Source organism: Alternaria viburni (assembly GCF_023758015.1).
Source record: "Alternaria viburni strain BMP 2772 chromosome Unknown scaffold_2, whole genome shotgun sequence".
NCBI classification, from domain to species: domain Eukaryota; kingdom Fungi; phylum Ascomycota; class Dothideomycetes; order Pleosporales; family Pleosporaceae; genus Alternaria; species Alternaria viburni.
The window spans coordinates 1,164,762-1,183,663 of NW_026055771.1; the positions used below are offsets into that span (position 1 = coordinate 1,164,762).

General features: G+C 53.0%; 8 protein-coding genes across 8 annotated transcripts; 3 read left to right on the top strand and 5 right to left on the bottom strand.

Annotated features, from left to right (window-relative positions):
- Positions 1–399: 399 nt before the first annotated feature.
- Positions 400–1,548, top strand: J4E79_001338 (uncharacterized protein; the record flags this gene model as incomplete). The annotated part of the gene is made up of 2 exons (XM_049350248.1): positions 400–421; positions 950–1,548. 2 exons carry the CDS (start codon positions 400–402, stop codon positions 1,546–1,548), a joined length of 621 nt encoding a protein of 206 aa, XP_049215407.1.
- A 227-nt stretch (positions 1,549–1,775) lies between these two features.
- On the bottom strand, positions 1,776–2,794 carry J4E79_001339 (uncharacterized protein; the record flags this gene model as incomplete). The annotated part of the gene is made up of 2 exons (XM_049350249.1): positions 1,776–1,789; positions 2,074–2,794. The coding sequence occupies 2 exons, from the start codon at positions 2,792–2,794 to the stop codon at positions 1,776–1,778; spliced, it is 735 nt and encodes a 244-aa protein (XP_049215408.1).
- A 907-nt stretch (positions 2,795–3,701) lies between these two features.
- Positions 3,702–4,379, bottom strand: J4E79_001340 (uncharacterized protein; the record flags this gene model as incomplete). The annotated part of the gene is made up of 1 exon (XM_049350250.1): positions 3,702–4,379. The coding sequence occupies one exon, from the start codon at positions 4,377–4,379 to the stop codon at positions 3,702–3,704; it is 678 nt and encodes a 225-aa protein (XP_049215409.1).
- Positions 4,380–5,046: 667 nt separating this feature from the next.
- On the bottom strand, positions 5,047–7,577 carry J4E79_001341 (uncharacterized protein; the record flags this gene model as incomplete). The annotated part of the gene is made up of 2 exons (XM_049350251.1): positions 5,047–6,481; positions 6,532–7,577. The coding sequence occupies 2 exons, from the start codon at positions 7,575–7,577 to the stop codon at positions 5,047–5,049; spliced, it is 2,481 nt and encodes an 826-aa protein (XP_049215410.1).
- Positions 7,578–8,016: 439 nt separating this feature from the next.
- On the bottom strand, positions 8,017–9,437 carry J4E79_001342 (uncharacterized protein; the record flags this gene model as incomplete). Its single annotated transcript, XM_049350252.1, has 2 exons — positions 8,017–9,082; positions 9,196–9,437. The coding sequence occupies 2 exons, from the start codon at positions 9,435–9,437 to the stop codon at positions 8,017–8,019; spliced, it is 1,308 nt and encodes a 435-aa protein (XP_049215411.1).
- A 1,559-nt stretch (positions 9,438–10,996) lies between these two features.
- J4E79_001343 (uncharacterized protein) lies at positions 10,997–13,112 on the top strand (the record flags this gene model as incomplete). Its single annotated transcript, XM_049350253.1, has 2 exons — positions 10,997–11,525; positions 11,569–13,112. 2 exons carry the CDS (start codon positions 10,997–10,999, stop codon positions 13,110–13,112), a joined length of 2,073 nt encoding a protein of 690 aa, XP_049215412.1.
- Positions 13,113–14,392: 1,280 nt separating this feature from the next.
- On the top strand, positions 14,393–15,840 carry J4E79_001344 (uncharacterized protein; the record flags this gene model as incomplete). Its single annotated transcript, XM_049350254.1, has 2 exons — positions 14,393–14,418; positions 14,562–15,840. 2 exons carry the CDS (start codon positions 14,393–14,395, stop codon positions 15,838–15,840), a joined length of 1,305 nt encoding a protein of 434 aa, XP_049215413.1.
- A 617-nt stretch (positions 15,841–16,457) lies between these two features.
- On the bottom strand, positions 16,458–17,654 carry ADH1 (alcohol dehydrogenase; the record flags this gene model as incomplete). The annotated part of the gene is made up of 3 exons (XM_049350255.1): positions 16,458–17,245; positions 17,335–17,431; positions 17,481–17,654. The coding sequence occupies 3 exons, from the start codon at positions 17,652–17,654 to the stop codon at positions 16,458–16,460; spliced, it is 1,059 nt and encodes a 352-aa protein (XP_049215414.1).
- Positions 17,655–18,902: the final 1,248 nt, after the last annotated feature.

Below are 18,902 nucleotides of genomic sequence, written 5' to 3' on the forward strand. Positions count from 1 at the left end.
GGAACCCAAATGCACAAATTCTCAGCTGATCAGCCTTCAATACGCTCTCCTCGTATGTGTGGCCGCAGCCGGCAAGCCCCAGCGGGTCGCTGCACGCCTTACGGCGCAATGTCTTTCTCATTGTACGTAGCTCAACGTACCTAGGTATGAGTACTTAGCTTATAGGGCCCTGCTCTTTCCTTAAGGGTGCTTTCTGTTCCTCGTTTTGTAATTTCTCGGGTCTGAAACGTCATGGCATATACCAGGCTTTCTTCGTTGCTGGTCGTTCTCTTTTCCGCAAAGTATGGGAGCACTGCTATGATACGGGCACCGACGCCTGCTGTCACGCCCGCCCCTGCTGCAACAGCTGTAGCACTGGCTGTTAGGGATGTTACTACCCTTGGATATATTTCCACGGGCATGTATGGCTCGAGTACACTGTGTAAGATTGATTACCTACATGGCTGCTCGATTGTTGCTAAGAAGTCTTAGATGACACCATCACCGCAAATAACGAGGGTCATGTCATCGCAACATCAGGTAGCCTTTACAAGATCTGTGCGCCAGAATCTCTTTGCGAGTTCTTTTCTTGTGAGAGCGATTACGTTGTGTATCCGACTACATCAGTCTTCTGGTGCGTTCTGGCTCCTGGTCGCCTGGATATTGTATACTAACATGGCATCGCAGTGGAGGCTCAAACTTAACTTGCAGCTACTGGGAGCTGGCAACAGATATCAATGACCCTTCACCATTGACCAACTACTGGTGCGATGCTAAGACGGAAACGGGAGGAAGGATCTTAGTAACCACCCCAGACCAAGGTATGCAATCTGTCTAACCTTGATGAAGCATTGACTGACAACACACTTCCAAGATTCATCAACCTCCCCTAACACTGGCTCATCCTCGAATACCCCAATCTCTCTGTCCTTCACTCCACTCTCACGTACCGCTTCCGGTCGTCCCTCAGATGCACCACTTGACCTTACACCTTCCTCCGGTAACGAAGATTCCAACGACTCCAACAACTCCAACGAATCCAACAATTCCAACAATTCCAAGAAGTCAACTCCAGTAGGCGCAATCGCCGGTGGATTAATCGGCGGCGTCGCTCTTCTAGCCGCTGTAGTTCTCGGAGTCTTCTTCCTTCTTCGCCGCAAGAAGAAGCAACAGAACAATACCACCGTCAACAACAACATGCAGCAGCCACCCACCGCACCTCAAGCTCCACCAGCCGGTGTCCAGTACTACCACGAGCAGAAGCCCGTCCCTCAGCAACACATGCAACAGATGCCGTCTCCACCGCCTCAACACCAACAGCACTACGGTCAGTACGATCCGAACGCACAGCAACCCGCGCAACATTTCTATGACCCCAATGCTCAGTCTGCGTATGCTACGCAGCAGGGTGGCTATGCGATGCCGGAGAAAATATCAGGTGCTGTGAATCCTGTGCAGGCGAACCCGCACTATTCGGACGGGCCAGTGAGCCCTGTACCGCAGTACTCCCCAGCTATGTCGCCGCCAGTTCCAGCCACCATTAATGAGTTGCCGAGTGGGAGGATGTGAGTACAGTAGTGTTGCATTCGGTCGTGGATGATATGGCCATCGTCCTGGAAAGCAGTTCATGTCTTTGTGCTGTCTTGCACAGTCTGATACTGCGTGCCGTACAGTGGATGGAGAGATGGATGTACATTTGAAGTGCAGTACAACTCTAGGTACAACTCTAGTGTTGATGAATTATACCCCCCCTGTTATATGACCCACCAAGTTTAAGACGTTCTACGAGATGTCCGTTAATTTGCAGGTTCTGCGTTCGTCAGAACTTTCATCAAGGCTTCCCGCAATATCCTTTATGATATCCCCAAGCTAACTTTTGATGGTCCTTGCCGCAATAGTACGCCTCGCCGCATCCAGCACACTTGGATTTGGCACCTGGTGCTCCACAGTGACCACACCATTTCTCCGTCGCTCTATTCATCCACCTCTTTTTCGTCCTCATCGCCACTTCCCATAGCCAATCGTCTACAGGTGTACCACTGATCGCTAGAGTGCGGTCGCTCTTGCTAGGATCTGCACCCTTAGCCAACATACTGAAACGCAGGGCAAACTCCTCGGGGGTATCCAGAGCGAACAGCTGCTTTCCCTTCGGCCCAGGTCCGCGTCCTATATCGCCGAACTGCATGGACGAGAGATCGAAGAACGATTGGACCGTGTCGCTATCGAGCGGAGAGAAACCTACGACCGCATGCAGAAGTTGTGGCTGATGCCCACTAACATACATTGCGCCCTCCGGGAGTATGCAGATAGCAGTGGTGAACTTTGGGTCACGGAAGGACTCTTCGACAATGACACGTCTACTGACTGTTGTCGTATAAGACATGCCGGGCTGCTTACCACTAGGCGCATGTCTCACCTTCAACTTTGTGTCTTCGGAGAACAGTGCAAAGAAGATCTGAAGCAGACTAATCGCCTGGTAGCAGCCATCGTGATTGCGTGCTTGATGGAATAACGTCTCTAGCTGCTCATTGGAGAGCGCGCTATCCTTGCGTTTGTTCGGGGGCAAGAATTCCGTGGGCAGGTCTGGAGCGTCTGGGTCGTTGGTCTGCTGCTGATCCAATACGATCCAGGTAGACGCGTTGTTGTTCCAGCCTTGGTCGATTGGACTGCTGAGTGCGACTGTCTTCGGTTGCGTACCCGGGAAAGCGACTTCCCTCAACTTGGTGTGTCGCAGCCGAGGTTCCGTGGTGTTCCTTTCGTAATTGAGTAACACGGCGATATCGTACAGATCCAGCACATCCTCGGAGTCCATCATGGTTGCCGGACGGGCGTTCTGCACTATCCTTCTTGCGTGGAATTGAGATGGCGGGGCGCATCATCCCGCTGGAAGCGTGACGCGCTAAGCAAGCATCTTCCTGTTTTCGGCGTAGCGCCGAACGCGTGTTTGCGTGATGTCACTTGTCGCGCGCCTGAAAGTCGCGAACAGGAGACGGTATAGCAACTACCTTCACATCCGGAAGGCTGAGTATCAAGCGCGACTTGCGATTGCGACTATCTAGTATCTCCCCCAAGCGACCGTGATTGAGACTTTACAAGGGCATGACACAGAAATACGGAAACGAAGCAACAGTCCTGGAGATTTGAAATGTGTTGAGATTCCTCGGAGAGACTCTATTCAGCCTGAATCGTTCCTCTACATTCTCTGACTGCAATCGCCATGCTCTGTCTAGACCCACCTCAACGCGCATCGTAATCTAGGCAGTTCTTACCAACCAACCATGATAGCCATCTTCCTTCAGACAAGGAAAAACCGAACAGGTTTGCAGACTACACTGCAATGAATGCAAACAAATCGGAGGATCTGGCATGAATGAAGACTTCAGAGTGTCTATTTGTTTCCTTGCATAGGGTGACATCACGAAAGAGCTGAAGAGAGGAAGAAGGGATTTTGAAGGTGATCAGTGACTTTGGAAACCATGAAGGTAAGAGCTACTCTAATAGTATGAGTAGTTCTCGAGGCCCCCCTCGCGAGCCCTCTGTAAAATTCATGTCTTCTTCCCACCCATCTCAACTCGCTTCACCAACTTTCAGTCTCGCACGCAAACTTCTCAGCTATGAACCGCTTTCCCCCGCAACCTGTAGCCTGGAGAATGGTTAGCATCTCCCAGGTAAGCTGTGATCAGACTCGTCAACTTACAGTAACACAGGGCAGAAGCTAGTGCCTACTCGACGCGGAGCTTCTTCTGCACCACGGGTTCATCGCTTTCGACACTGAGCGATCTCTTCCTGGGTTTCTCAGAGAGTACGTTGTCCAGTGACTTCTGAGGGTATTCCTCGGGCAGCTTCTCTTCAGAGCGGTCGTCACCGGGGATTTTGACCATGTTTGCATCCGCATCTGAAGCTTCTGCAGTATCAGTGCCCGCATCTGCAGTGTTGTTGCTAGAGGCGGCGCCACCCTCGACGTCAGAGAGCAAATAATTCAGTACTTTGACCAGCAACTTGAAGCCATTCCCGAAGCCGAAATCGCAGAACTTCTCCTTGTGGCCGCAGTAAACAAAGACAAAGGCGATCGCGGCCTTGAGAATGTCCGAATAGATGTACCACCCGTCCATATTCTTGAAGAATCCGTCGCCGTTGAAGCTCTGATAGTCGTTTTGGATGTCAAACCACAATTCAGGCTTTGCCTTGCCGCCACATTGGACATAAAGCTCGTGCGTTGTTGGGCTGCGCTTTCCTTTGGTGCAGGTGCCAATACGAAGCATTGCTTTTCCAGGGCCGTCATCAAGATTTTGGAAGATGAACGTATCAGCCGAGGGAAGCTTAGCCATGGCATCGGGGCATTGCTCCTGGAGCATGTCAAGAAGCTGCTGTTTGTCGTAACGCTCGCACTTCTTGCCCATATCGATGCTGTAGCTACTCTTATTATCAATATGCTATCAACAGCGTAATCAAGAGACGGGACTTACGTGAGCAGACGTGAACGTTGTTATCTTGTTTACTGGGGAGATAATATAGTAGTTATAACCCTGGTTTGACAAGGAAGGATGAAGGAGTGATGGCTGAGTACACTGATAGCTTGGCTTTCATAGAGCTCGTGGGCATACGCAGTCACTGAGGTGGCGCTAGCGTCAATATCACCTTGAGGTGAGAGGGTAGCCGAGCGGCACCTGTTGGGGTAAGTAGGGTGACTTAGCAACCTCTGATCGCCACATGCACTACGAGATAGTAAGATGAGGCATATGTAAGGTCTCCACGAGAACTCATGGCTGTTTGGTAGGAACGACCAAGTATCACGAGTGTACTGTAGACGTCCTGTTGTCTATCAATGTATCGTACAATACGAGTGTATGTCCTTGTGCTCACATACAACCACCATTAGCGATGTGTTGTGCTTATAGAACCTTGCGAATAGCATCACGGTCCCTGCTTCATCTCTCTGATTAGCAGCTTCAGCGATCGAGAATATCATGAGCAGAAGCGGAATCTTTATACCCATAAAATGGAACGAACAAGCAAATGGTATATTTCCCAAACCTAAAGTACATGACAAATCATACAACAAGCAAGCTAAAGTCGCGCCATATTCCCTCTCTTCCGCATGCTCTTTGCCTTCCCTTCGACAGCACCCACCTCATCACCATCCAACTCCTTTCTATCAAACACTGCATCCTCCCAAAGCTTCTCACCAACTAGATCCGCCAGCGCAAGAACTCTCGTCTGAACTGTCGCTCCATCGCGCCGATTCTTGCCTTCTCTTCGCGAAGCACTAATGCGCTCAGCGAAGCGCCATAATGGACCATCGGCGATGATGCCACCGTTCGACCCTCTTTGCGGAGTCCACTCCTCTGCTAGTCTGATAGTGGCGGGCGTCTTGTCTTTGGATTTCGTAACAAGAATCATGCCTTCTTCCTGGAAGCGCGTATACGCATTCTTCAGTGTTTCCTTGTTTACAGCCTCGAAGTAGGAAAGGTCGCCCTGGTGGTAGAGAGTCTTGCCGAGGACTTGTGCGCGATCTTGGACTTTCTTGAGGTCGAGCCATGAGGACGGTGATATAGTAGCGGGTGACGAGAGGGGAGGAGTGAGCATCATCAGACTGATAGCACCAAGCCAGGCGGCTTCGATAAACGGCCAGATGAGGAAACAGTAGAAGTCATAGTTTTCGCGTCCTTGGGTCCGTTCAGCAGGTGATAATTCGACGCAATCCACGGTTTCTTCGCCGAGCTCGGTTTTTGACCGTGACATCGTGATGACACCGTCTTTTTCTAGTCCTTCGAGTGTCTTGGCGAGATTGGTATCGAGACCTTCGGTGGGGAAGATAAACTCTCCCCGGAAGAGCTGCGAGAGGAAGTGCACCTGTGCGCGCAGGTCGCCGTAAGACATGCGTTGATACTCTGGGCCGCCGCCCTGCTTTACATGCGTGTATAGTGCTGCGCTGACCAGGCTTTGTAGGATGAAGAGATGAATGGTCATGTTTCTGTAGAAGGAGAGTTGGAACCTATCCACGGCGTAAAATGTGTCTTCTGGTAATCCGGGGACTAGGCCAACAAGTCCAGGTCCCAGAACTTCTAAAGCGCGGTCGACAACGACACTAGTGGGGAGATTCCCAAAATGTGCTACACGGCCACCTTGAGCCCTGACACGGTCGCTAAGCCATTCGACTCGGCGGATGAGTTCTGATTTGCCTACGCCACGACCTCTCAATGTCAGTAAGACGGTACCAACGAGAGCGGTGGGCATCACGACGGAGACGTCGTTGATCTCTGACAAAACTTTGTAGCCCAGTGTGCGGAGGAGACGGAGTCGGTCGTCTTTGGTATCGAGTTGCTGCGGAAGTTTAGAGAAGCGTTCGCGTTGCTGAGTGATGAAGGATTTGAGTGACCACGGCTCGTGGAAACGGACGTCTACACGGCCGAGCTTGAGGGAGAGAACGCTGGAAGCGGACAGGAAGTCCATGAGGTTTTCTTTGGGTTTGGGTTGACCGAGGAGTTCGCTAATGTATGAGCTGGGGTGTGTTAGTTTTCCCTATGGGAACAAGCTGATCGAAAGACTTACTCAACCTCGATGACCTTATCGTACTGCGTCGATACCGGGCAGATGATCGCGTCCTCCACCCTACCGCTCGCGATACTGTCGAGCATGTAACTCAGTATGCCGAACTTGGGCGGCAGAAGCTTGCCTGTACGACTTCTCCCTCCTTCTACGAAGCACTCCAGATTGTATCCACATTGCAGCAGGGTATCGATGTAGGATTGTACAAGTGTAATGTACAGCTGATCGTCCCCGAAGCTCCTTCGTATCCACATAGCGCCGGCGTGTTGAAGGAAGGACCCGACGACTGGGAAGTTGAGGTTATCACCAGCCACGACTGTGGGCAAGGCAAGCCCGAGTCGGTAGCAGATGATTTGTAGCGAGACGTAGTCTACGTGCGAGCGGTGACACGGAAGGAAGATAATGGAGTGCTTGTCTTTTGCTGCCTTCTCGGCGACAGCGCGCAGGCGTAGCACTTCCTCGCTCGAGACGTGGACGCCCTGGTGGTATGCTCTTGTCAAGAGTTGTGTAGCAAAGTAGTATGCGCCTCTTATGAAGCCTTTGCTTTCCATCTTGCAGATCATGGAATCCGTCCAGCCTTCGCTGACCTGCATAAGCGATTCCTCAATCTGCACCCTCCTCTTTGCCTTTTTATCTTTCTCGCCGACACCAACCCCATGCATCGCATCCTCGCCCAACAGCCCTTCTTTCGCCTCGACCTCAACCCTCTTGTCCGCCAACTCGCGCACTTTGGCGACGAGCATTGGGTTGCTCAACACCCTCGCCTTCATATCCTCGCTGAAGCCCGGGTAGAACTCTGGCTGTCCAATGTGATCGTCAAAAGACCTCCATCCTGTCCCTGAGAAGTGTAGCGAGACTTCGCGAATGAAGTCGAGCGGCGAGGATCGGAAGCGCGCGAAGCTGTGTATGAGGCCGCGGTCGGGCGATTCGTTGTAGCCAGCTGCGTGCAGGTAGACATTGTCGTCGGCCGTGATGCTGAGATCGGGGGCTTGTTCTGGGCTAGAGGGGCGCGCGGTGGAGGACTTCCGGTCCTCGTCTGAGGAGGCCATGCTGATTGGAATGCGGATGTGGGATATGCAAGGAGCGTCTCCTTAGGGAAAGGGTGCGGCGGACAGCGCGTATCGCATGGGAAGGACGCGTCTAGGAATCGATCTCGGGAGAGGGAGTTTTTCGTGTGTTTTAATCTCGTGTCAGTCCACGTTGGCACTGTTACCACGACATGGTGAAGCAGGCATGAAGCGTCGCGACGATGGACGGTGACATCGCAGGCCCACTTCCCCGGTCGCTATGCCTCGGCTTCTTGTGGGGAAGCCACGCCGGCGCACCATCACCTCCGATTCGCTATCCATCAGCACCACCGACTCTGAAAGTTGCTTGGTAGATTGCTATTAACGTGCCACTTTATACTACAATACATCTATTTGTATACATGCGTCATCATGGGACGGTCGGCGTACTCCAAATCCCACGACAAGACCACACAGCAACTCAGAACACTTCCCACAAACTGACTTTCCCGTCTTTAGCTCCTGCAGCGACCCAGTGTTTAAGCTTCGACTGCTCCTCACGGTCTCTTTGCCGCTTGTTGACAGCCCCATCTCCGCACCCTATCTCATCTTGTGTAAGAATCTCACCGAATGCAGTGGAGTACACTCCTTCCTTGTGCCACTTTAGCACGGCAACTTCCTTGAGCGTCTTGGTGCTGTAGATGCGGATCCGTGAGTCCCAACCACCGGTAATCAGAAGCCTGCCATCCGAGCGGACACGGAGCGACTGTTGACCTGCGTGTTTGGTGTCTGTTGTTTTGTACGGGGCTTGTAAGTTGACCACTTTCTGGACTGGCAGAGCAGGCTTGAACTTCGGTAGCGGTGCGGCCGACGAAAGCAGTGAAGATAGACCGCTGGGTGTCGCTTTCTTGGAGCTCGCCTGATCAACAGTTTGCTTTGTGAATAGATCTGAAGACGGTACGGGTGGGTCGTTGTCTTCTTTACCCGGAATGGATGGCAACTCCGGTATCTGATGCTTGGCTACTATTGCATCTGCCGAGGATGTGAAATAGAAGTCGCTCTCTGGCGAAGCGTCCAATGACAGAATCGGCTGAGAATGGGGTTGACTGAGGTATACAAGCTGGGCAGTCTCTACGCTCGTGTCAGGGTGTTCTTCAGCCAGCTTGAAGGCTGCAGTGACCCCGCCTTCATACCCTGCGAGCAGGAGAAGTCTCTGCGTGGCTCTATTACGAACAAATCTCACGGCCATGACCATGCCTGTTTCGACGGTCCGTATCTGTGGGATCCTGACCTTGAGTAGCTCACCAGGGAAGCTATACACGTCGATGACCTTGTCGTCCGTTGACGGGACGGCCACAAATATGGAATCATTCTCTGCGATGGACGCTGGAGGATGCTGGTAACCCATGGAGAAACTGCAGAAGTTGAGAGTGTTGACGGGAAGCGAATGAAGAAGCCACGGTTTGGGTGTACGTTCTCGGTCCCCATCTTCAGGTAATGTTGATGAAAGTTTCTCTGTCTCGTCTTCGAGTGCAAGTCGCCAGACTCTGATTCTGTTGTCTCGTCCATGTCTGTGTTGGCGGTCTGATGTTAGTAGAGCTCGACAGGCGGACGCGGGCTAGTTCTTGGGTGATTGGTGGTTTGCTACAGTGACACGCACGTTATGATTTTTGCATCTCCCCATTGGGCGAAGCCCAGGATGGGGCCATCGTGAGCTGGCCAGACAGCAGTTGGTCGCTTCGTCTGAACATTCCAGAGAACGACCCAGCCATCTGCGTCGCCCGTCAACAAACGACTGTTCTGGCGAACAAACAAAGTTGCGTGGATGTGCGAGGCATGGCCGCGGAGAATGGCAGTGGGCTGTGCTGGTGGGAGCGTGGCGGTTTGGCGCTCCAGGGCCATGGGCAAGCTGAGGTGTTAGTTTCGGGCAGGCCGGCACGAGAGACGATCGTCGAGAAGCGATGGTGGGGCCAGTGATGAGCGGTTGATTGTCGGGTATACAACGCGAACGACAGGTACATGCGCGCTTGAAACGGCTGCCTGCTGGGCGTTCCCTTCTCAGACGATGCTCGGTACTAGCGAGCTGAGGTTTATTCGATTGCTGCAGCAGAAGTACGAAACAGCCATGTTGAGTGGTATGGAGAAAGGAGGATTCGTTTCTCTCAGCTTAGGAGTGCGTGTGGAGGCGGCGGCAGGTGTTCCAGGGTGGCAGGTGCTATGACAGTGCAAAGATTGCCGAGACGGACAGGGATCTATTCTGGTCTTTGAGCTTGTTCGCAAAACTCTACAAGATTAGACGAGTGAAGGTGCAGCCAGTCAGCATGCCATGGAGCGTCGAAGCTGCTTGGGCGCAATGCACCTGCACAAGCCGGTTGGGCATCATCTGGATACCTGCAAGATGTGTCTGTCTCTTCAGCAGCGCTGGGGTAGTGCCAAGATGCTGCCTGCGCCACGATGGGTAGCTCTTCGCACGAACTGCCACGAGAAAGCTAGTGCACTGGGCAATAGGGCTCGCTACAGCAATGATGCACAGCAATCGAGGGTCCGCGGGACGGGAAGAAGAGTTTCCATGCTACGTCGCCGAATGTCACGACGCATCCAAGCCGGCGCGCGCATCATTACCGGGAGGGCGCGCACATCATGGCGTCGCACCCCGGACTGGCGCACACCAAGGCCCAGACGTCTCCCCGAAGGCGCATGCTGTCCAGCTCTGCCGTCTTTTATCGCGGGATCGTCGTGATACTCGTCCACCTGTCCAGACGCTGACGACCGAAAACCCGGACAGCGTCTTGTTTCAGAGTGCAGCTGTCAACGTTACAGGCGCCTCGGTCCCCAGCCCTCGCGTGCACCTGCCCTTGCGACGCTCCCTGCCAGGACGTCCACCATCTCCTATCGTTCGTCATCGCCTGCATGTACGCCAGCCCGCTCAGGTATAATCCAATATTCCGCCTTTCCTCACGACTCGCTGCTGCTACTTGTTTGCTTCTGTCCCGCCAAAAGCACCCTCGACTCCCATGACTTTCCTCGCCCACCCCTCCACCTAGACCAGCGCGTTCCTGCATATCATCCGCGACCGAACGCCTGCACACGCCCTCTCGACGGCCAATTCACCAAGACCTCCTATCCCTGCGCCCTCTCGACACTTTTGCATTCGCACCACGACGACGGACCCACGCCTTTGTGTTACTTTCCACTATTGTTCAAACACTGCCATTGCAGCCGCCCTACTGCAAATCTTACGGATCTTACGTTGCTGCGTCGCGTCCCGTCGCAACCGAGCTGTCAGATCGCGGCGGTCCTCGACCAACCCCACATCTTCAACTGCGACTACTCGACGATTGACCACCAAATCGAAGTGGAGGGATCGACAGACTTGGCCCACTGCGCGCCCTGTTACGGGGTCGTGATCGCCCTGCCACGGCGAGCGACGGCGCAACGCCTGTCCCCGAGCGAGCGTCAGCATGGCCAACACCGCTACACCACCCTCCAACAATGACTCGCCCACGAGCAAGCCATTGCCCTCGAGAAAGAGAGCCAGCGATGCCACGCCCGACGACAAGCCTAAGAGGACTCGTACCGGCTGCCTGACATGCAGAGAGCGCCATCTCAAGTGCGATGAGACCAAACCGACCTGCAACAACTGCCTCAAGTCCCAGCGCGAGTGCAATTGGGGCAAGAAGCTCAACTTCCTCGACACCACCTGCGAGCGGAATGCATACCTGATCCCCCAAGGCATCGACTATCAGATCGCTTTCATGGACGAGTCGCGGACCATTGCTTCGGAATATGTGGGCGGGCGAGAAATGTATCCAGTAGAGGACATGGACGCACATGTTCATATGGGCAGCAACGGCTTTGGCATGGGACCGCCAGCTTCGTCGCGCCAGCACATTCCTCCCATCCAGGGCATCGCACAGGAGTCGTACCAGCAAGCGCAACTCACCTACAACTTCGACCAACAGCGGACCCAGCACCAACACGGGCGTTCAAGTAAGTCAACAGTCCATTCCAGCTCTCCGTGCTGACTCTATAGTATCGAGTTTCTCAAACGGCCCAACACCGTCCCCGTACACGATGGAGCATTCGGCCAGTCCCGGACCCCTCCCCACGCGCGACTACCTGAAGAGCCAAGAGGAGGTATTATACATGCAGGTTTTCGTCGAGGAAATCGGCATTTGGATGGACAGCATGGACGCACACAAGCACTTCTCGCGTCTGCTACCCTTCCATGCGCTCAACGAGCCTATGCTGTTACACGCCTTCCTCGCATGTGGTGCACGACATCTTGCCCTTGTTAATCCCAAGTACAGCGAGGAGAAAGCACTCCACTATTACGATGTAGCCACACGCGACCTACTGCACTCTCTACAGGACCCCGACCGCGATACCATTCTATGCGCTACCACTGCGGTAATACTCAACGTATACGAGATCATGGGAGAGCGTGCGCTACAACGGATGAACCATATCGCGGGAGCTCGTGCTCTGATCAAAGAGTGCCGCTGGAATGCTAGGTCAACAGGCATCGGAGCCGCCTGTTTCTGGCTAAACGTCGGCATGGAGATCCTGAGTTGCCTGCACTTCAACTGGCAGGTCGCTTGGGACCCCGACGAGTGGGGCATCGAGATGGACTTTACACCAGAGACTGAGTCAGGCAAGGAAGAAGTCTGGACCCATCGTATTCTCTATGTCGTTGCAAGGATATGCAACTTCCGTGCATCGATACCGCGCAACCAGGAAGTCGCTAGGCAGACCTTGCAGGAACGGCACAACGAGTGGCTTCGGCTGAAAGACATGACTGACAGGTGGAACGAGAACATACCACGCACCATGCACCCAATGGCATATTTGTACCCTGGACAAACAATATCCGGTTCAGCGTTCCCCGAAGTCTGGCTAATCAAGCGAGCATCGATAATAGCGCGGCTCTTCTACCATACATCCCTTGTCTTGCTCGCGCAGATCAACCCGCTACAGGGCCCTAGCGAACCCGACATGTGGGCCATGCTCGAGCAAAACTCCAAGTTCATCTGCGGTATCAGTGCACACGTCAAAGACCGTGGGGTTGCCAGCGTAGCGCTAAGGTCTCTTGCCATTGCAGCTGAACCGCTCACAGACCGACGCGAGCAGGAAGAAGTCCTCCAGATATTCGATAAGATCAGGCAAGAAACGGGCTGGCGTGTAGGCTTCGTCAATACAGAACTGAAGCAGAAGTGGGGCTGGGATACGCCGCAAACCCAGGACCAGAAGCCACAGCAGCAACCTCCGCCTCCGCCACCCCCACAACAGCAGCAGCAGATGAATGGCCACATGCAGGAAGGCAGTGTTGTATACCAGCAACAGCCTCAGGTTGTCGTTCAGCAGCAGATGCCGCAAGTCTCGGTTGCACCTGCCCCAGTACAGCGGCGGCCGACGGGCTTTGGTAACCCTCTGCTTGTAGCAGACTTCAGCATGCCACAACATCCTTACCAGACGCACTACGTGCCTGCAAACATCGTTCAGCAGCAGCAACCGCACACATTACTTCAGCCGCCACTTACCGCAATGAACGGGTACGGTGGACAGCATTTCTTCTAAGCATCCTCAGCACGGCCTTCTTCCTTCCAGGATTGTATTACTCGGCACCTTGTTCTACCACATTTCTATACACAAAAGGCAGGCGTTTGGATTTTCCGTATCTCTACACGGCATGGGATACTTCTCTAACGATGTCATGAGTAGCATATATGCGATCACTAATAGCAAGACCACAAGGGTGGGATTTGGAAGCCAGATGGTATAAGTGGGACTTTTGTAAATATATACCCTCTGTTTGAGCAGAATTTGGTGCAAACTCGCCGTCAGTATCTGGCCTTGTTTGCGTGTACAATCTATCAGCCGTTGAATACTCCATCTCTCTATGCCGTTATTAGATGGCGAGGAGACAGCTTGGACCCCAGGTTCACTCCCTTTCCCAACTGCCGTATGCATGCACATCTCACTCGCATATCGCTCGGATCATAATCTAGTACGAAACCCAATCTTCGCTTCGGCAAAGTTCCGTTTGGTGTGATGAAGTAGCTTAATCTGCTAGTCATTGCTAGGCCGCCCAAACCACCTGTCACTCAGCCCTAACACTAGCTGTCTACGCCACACCTGCTAGTAAGATCAATCTCGTCTTTTCTCTCTACATTCGGTAAAAGGGCACTCACATATCAACAAAGTGTTCTATCTAGTCGATGCGAGGCGATATGGGTGGTTGCGGCCGTACAGTCAATCATGCACATTGCATTACCCCTTTTCGATTATACTGCATCACACCCAATTTGGTGCAGGATCGCAGCCAACATTGCATGTCGAGCCGCCGGATGATCTCCCTCAATCCCTGGGATCCTTCATGCGCGAATCCCGACATCTATCGCGCGAGCAAAGACCATGAGTAGTTCGTCGATCAGGTTCGCAACGACCGACACCACATCTCCACATTTCAAACACGAACATGATTCTAGCAACGTCGCGACTCGCCTTATCCACAGCGCCATCTTGCGATTTATTCAATTGGTTGAAATAGCAACATGGTGGCGCTTTCCCCTGTGTTTAGCGAGTCAGGGGTGGAACCTGTGCCGCAATATGCGAGTTATACCCAAGCGCTCCAAGAGGGAACAAAGGAAATACCAACCAGGCATCCAGCCGCCAACTACGCCACAAAAGTGTCAGCTCATGTATTATCTTGGACAATGGCGCTCCTTCAGCATGTCAGCTTTGCCTCGCATTCTCCCCTCTTGGGAGTCGTCTTCTTTCTTTTTTTTCACTACACCTAGGTACCTAGGTATCATTCAACATGCATCGCGCATTCCGGGATGAGAAAGGCCTGCATTATGCGCCGAGAAGACATCACTCTCCGGTTGGACTAACTCGAAGGCGCAGTCGTCGCACGGTGCTTCTCGTAATTGCAGTCTGTTTCCTTGTGCTTTACAGATTTCTTCTGCCACAGCATCACGGAATCGCCCTCCGTCCATCAGTCATCAATGACACATCAGCCTCCAGGATACCCCCCGCAACGGAAATTCCGCAAGGCGCCGAGACCCCAATATGTCCGGATTCGCCAATTGCAAACGATGTTCTGGTAGTTGTCAGAACAGGTGCAACCGAAGTTCTTGAGAAGTTACCCGTCCACTTCGAAACAACACTTCGCTGCGTGCCAGACTACATTGTCTATTCCGACTTGAGAGAGGAGGTTGACGGTCACCAAATACACGATGTTTTCGAAGGCATCAGTGACGAACTCAGAACTTCGGTACCAGAGTTCAAGCTCTATGACCACCTTAGGGCTCATGGAAGAGAGGGCTTAAAGAACACGACGCATCTCGGAAGCGGACCAGGAGGATCGCTAGACAATCCGTCGTGGAAACTTGATCGATTCAAATTTCTACCCATGGTGGATAAGGCGCTCACATACCGTCCGAATGCGAAGTGGTTCGTGTTCATCGAAGCCGACACCTACATGATCTGGCAGAATGTACTCCAGTACCTGAGTCATTTCGATCCCGATCAGGCATTGTATATGGGAAAGCACATGTACATCGGCGACACTCTATTCGCACACGGCGGATCCGGTTTCGTTCTCTCCTCCACCGCCATGCGCAAAGTAACAGAACGAAGAAACGCCAATCTCGCCGAGTACGACGCGTTCACAAACAAGAGCTGGGCAGGCGACATGGTACTAGCCACCGCTCTGCGCGAAGTCAACGTTCCTCTGTTCTGGGCATTCCCACATTTCCAAGGCGAACCAGTATCATCACTCGACCACAACGTATCGAAGATAGGCCGAACGCCTTGGTGCTACGCCCCAATCACCTACCACCATATGCGCCCAACCGACATCCAATCCCTATGGACCTTCGAGCAAACCCGTCAGCAAAATGGCAAAACCCAACTCCTCCACCGCGACGTCTTCAAGGAATACATCCTCCCCCGCCTCTCCGCCAAACTCGACGACTGGGACAACCTATCCATGGACGTAGAGCCCGACGACTCAGGCCCCTTTGAGAAATGCAAATTCATCTGCGAATCCAGACCAACATGTCTCCAGTTCTCCTATGCTGCAGGCAAATGTTCCACATCCACTAGCGTCACACTGGGCGAGAGCGCAAAGACGCGTTGTGTGGAGTATTCTAGCGCGGCGAGCAAGTGCATTCGATGGCAAGAGGGGACACAGTTTGCGGGCTCGATTCAGTCGGGGTGGATGATGGATCGGTTGGAACAGTACGTGTTGGAGATGGATAGTACGTGTGGTGGAGCTGAGGAGGAGAAGTGGGTCGCTTGAAAGAAAGGTTAGCAAGTAGGCATTCGAGCGAATGTCGCGCTATGTCGACTAGTTCATGCAGGGCAAAGAGAACAAAGAGTACGCCGCGCTGGTGCGCTTTAGCTTGAGAGCTACGAGGCTGCACACATAAGGCGGCTTGGGAGGACGTTCGGCTGACGGTACTGGACAGGAGCTACTGTGTTAGTACGCTTCCGATAGCAGATGCGGGGAAGTGGTGTTGGTCTCGAACGAGCAAACACTCTTACATCATCATTCGGGGGCTTGGTTCCGTTTCTTGTCACCATCCAACTGAGTTAGAGAAGAAGATCATGTTTGGGCGGCTGAAGAGTGATCGCATGCCAGAGAGGAAGAGTACGAAGGAAGATGGGTTCTAGGACGAACAATGGCAGAGAGGCACGGCGATGTCTTAAGAATGGAGAGGGACAGAACTCCTAGCATATGCACCTGCAACGATTCATGCTGTAACGCTTGAATGTTGGGAGGTACGGGTCATATTTTACGATACCTCGAGTTTTTTGACAGGGAGCATATGCACAGGAAGAAATCGAGATATTGTTTAACAGATAAATTCCGATATATACATTACATTTGCATTTGCTTTAGTAGCAGCTAAAACCTTACTTCGATGTGTCCAGGACATAGCGTCCAGCAATAGCACCCTTGTTCATCTTGTCATACACCATCTGGAGTTCAGAGAGACCAACGACCTTGAACGGAGCCTTGATCAAGCCGCGGCGGAAGAACTCGATAGCCTCTGAGCTGTCCTTGCGGTTACCGACGTATGAACCTTGGATTCTGATCATCTTGATGACAGTCTCAAAGACGGGTGCCTTCAGGTAGGCGCCAGCGGGGAGACCAATGCAGATGACGGTACCGCGTGGGCGGACGTACTCGGCGGCTTGCTGGAAGGGCTTCTCGTTGACGGCAACGAGGATGACAACGTGGGGACCAAGACCATCGGGTGTTGCCTTCTGGACGTCGGCGACGAGGTTCTTGCTCGTGGAGAAGTCGACAAAGGCCTCGGCACCAAGTTCTCCGGTGCACATCTTCTTCTTCTCATCGCCAGTGTCGATGGCAATCGTTCGTACACCCATAGCCTTTGCGTACTGGCAAGCAAGCGAACCGAGACCACCACCAGCACCGACGATGGCGGCGAATTGACCGGGCTTGACACCTGACTCCTTCAGGCCCTTGTAGACGGTGATACCGGCACACAGGACTGGAGCAATGGCGGCGAGATCACATTCCTTGGGAATACGGGCAACGTGAGCAGCCTTGGCGATGCAGTATTGCTGGAAGGTACCGTCGACAGTATATCCAGATAGAAGAGGCTTGGGGCAGAGGGGCTCGTCCGCTTGCTGGCAGAAATCACAGGCCAAGCAGGAACCGTTCAGCCACTTGACACCTTGTGACGAGTTAGTATTACTCGAAAGAACATGTGTATTCTTATTCGAAAATATATCCAGAATGTACACGCTAGAAGAGGAAACTTACCAGCATAGTCGCCAATCTCTACATCCGTGACGAGGTCACCTCGTGCAACTACGACACCAGCACCCTCGTGACCACCTACGAGAGGTAGCTTGGTAGCCTAGAAATAATTAGAATGTGACTCCGGTATAAAGAAGAGAAGTACTCACCAGAGGCCAGTCACCGTTCACAGCGTGAAGATCAGTGTGGCAAACACCACTGTACTTGATGTTGACCAGAACCTCATCAGGGCCAGGCTGCTCGACGGGAATCTTCTTGTACTCGACGGGTCCACCGGTCTTCTGGATGACTTGCGCCCATTGCTCCTTGGGAATTTCAGGCATGTTGGTAATGTTGAGTGAGTATGATAGGTTGTCGAATATGAGAGTATTTGTAGTAGCTGATTGAAGATGTGATTGATGGTGGATGTCCTTGGTTGAGTAGAAGATGTACGCTTTATATACTTGTCGTCAGTGCCGAAAGAAACTCAACGCTTTAACCCCACCTGGAGACCAACACGTTACTTCGCCAGGGTCCGGATACATTCGCGCCTTCTTACAGGAAGCTACAGGCAATGCGTCCGTTCATCCACGCCAAACCAGGTCTCCTGCTCAACACGTCGGAGTTGGACGATCACTGATGGACCTTGTTCATTGGTCAATCATCATAGAGGTACACATGTACAGTGGAGCTCTGGAGGGGTACACGGAGGAGGATTGGATGATGGCTGGATCATGATGCATCGGCTGGGTGGCAGCGACCACCGCGCAAGCGCGAAGCACCCATGGTAAGGCGAAAACTACTGCCGGAAATAGGAAAGTTGGTGTGGTCTGACTCTAGCGCATGTAAATCAGCTCAGGGATTATAGTTCGAGGCAAACCGTCGTTGAGTATGGTGTGAGGGGTGACTTGGAGGACGGTCGGCTAGGTGGGGTCAGCGCCAGGCTTCTAGCTTCTTTCGACAGAATATCTCCTGATCCATCCTCGTTGCTCAGCACACAACGGCCACGGCCGGTGCCGCAAATAACTCAAGGCAAAAAATCGTTCTTGTTCAAGTGACAGGTGAACTGAAGGCGCGGATGGCAATGGTAACGTCCTTCCCAGGCTCGGCGACAGTTCGGTTCAATCGCGCCTCGTCTCCATCTGGTCCCTCCACCGCATTACTCGACAGCTCATGTGAGAGCCAAATCCACGTAAGTGTGCATTTGAGTTGATGAAACCTGCCAGCTGGGTCGGTCGAGCGCAAATTCCAAACGCTATTGCCAGATCTTCTGCGTAAGCTCTCCCAGCCACATGTAGCCGTGCATCTACATCTCCCAATTGAGGACCTCGAGAAGGCTAAGCGACCAATAAGAGAGTCTTAGCTCTGCCTCTAGACAGCTCCACCACACGCGGCTCCTGTCGTACTATGCGGGGGTTCTGGATGCTAGGAGGCGTGGGAATAGCGCGTCCGCAATCGCGGGGTAGCGGACACTGGCTTGCTCGCGTCAATCGAAAGCGGCCGGATGTTACGGAGCAAAGGGACGGTTGACGATGGATATCCTGTGAGCTCAGAAACATAGGCTCCGAGCGAGATCTGCGTTGGCTGGGAAA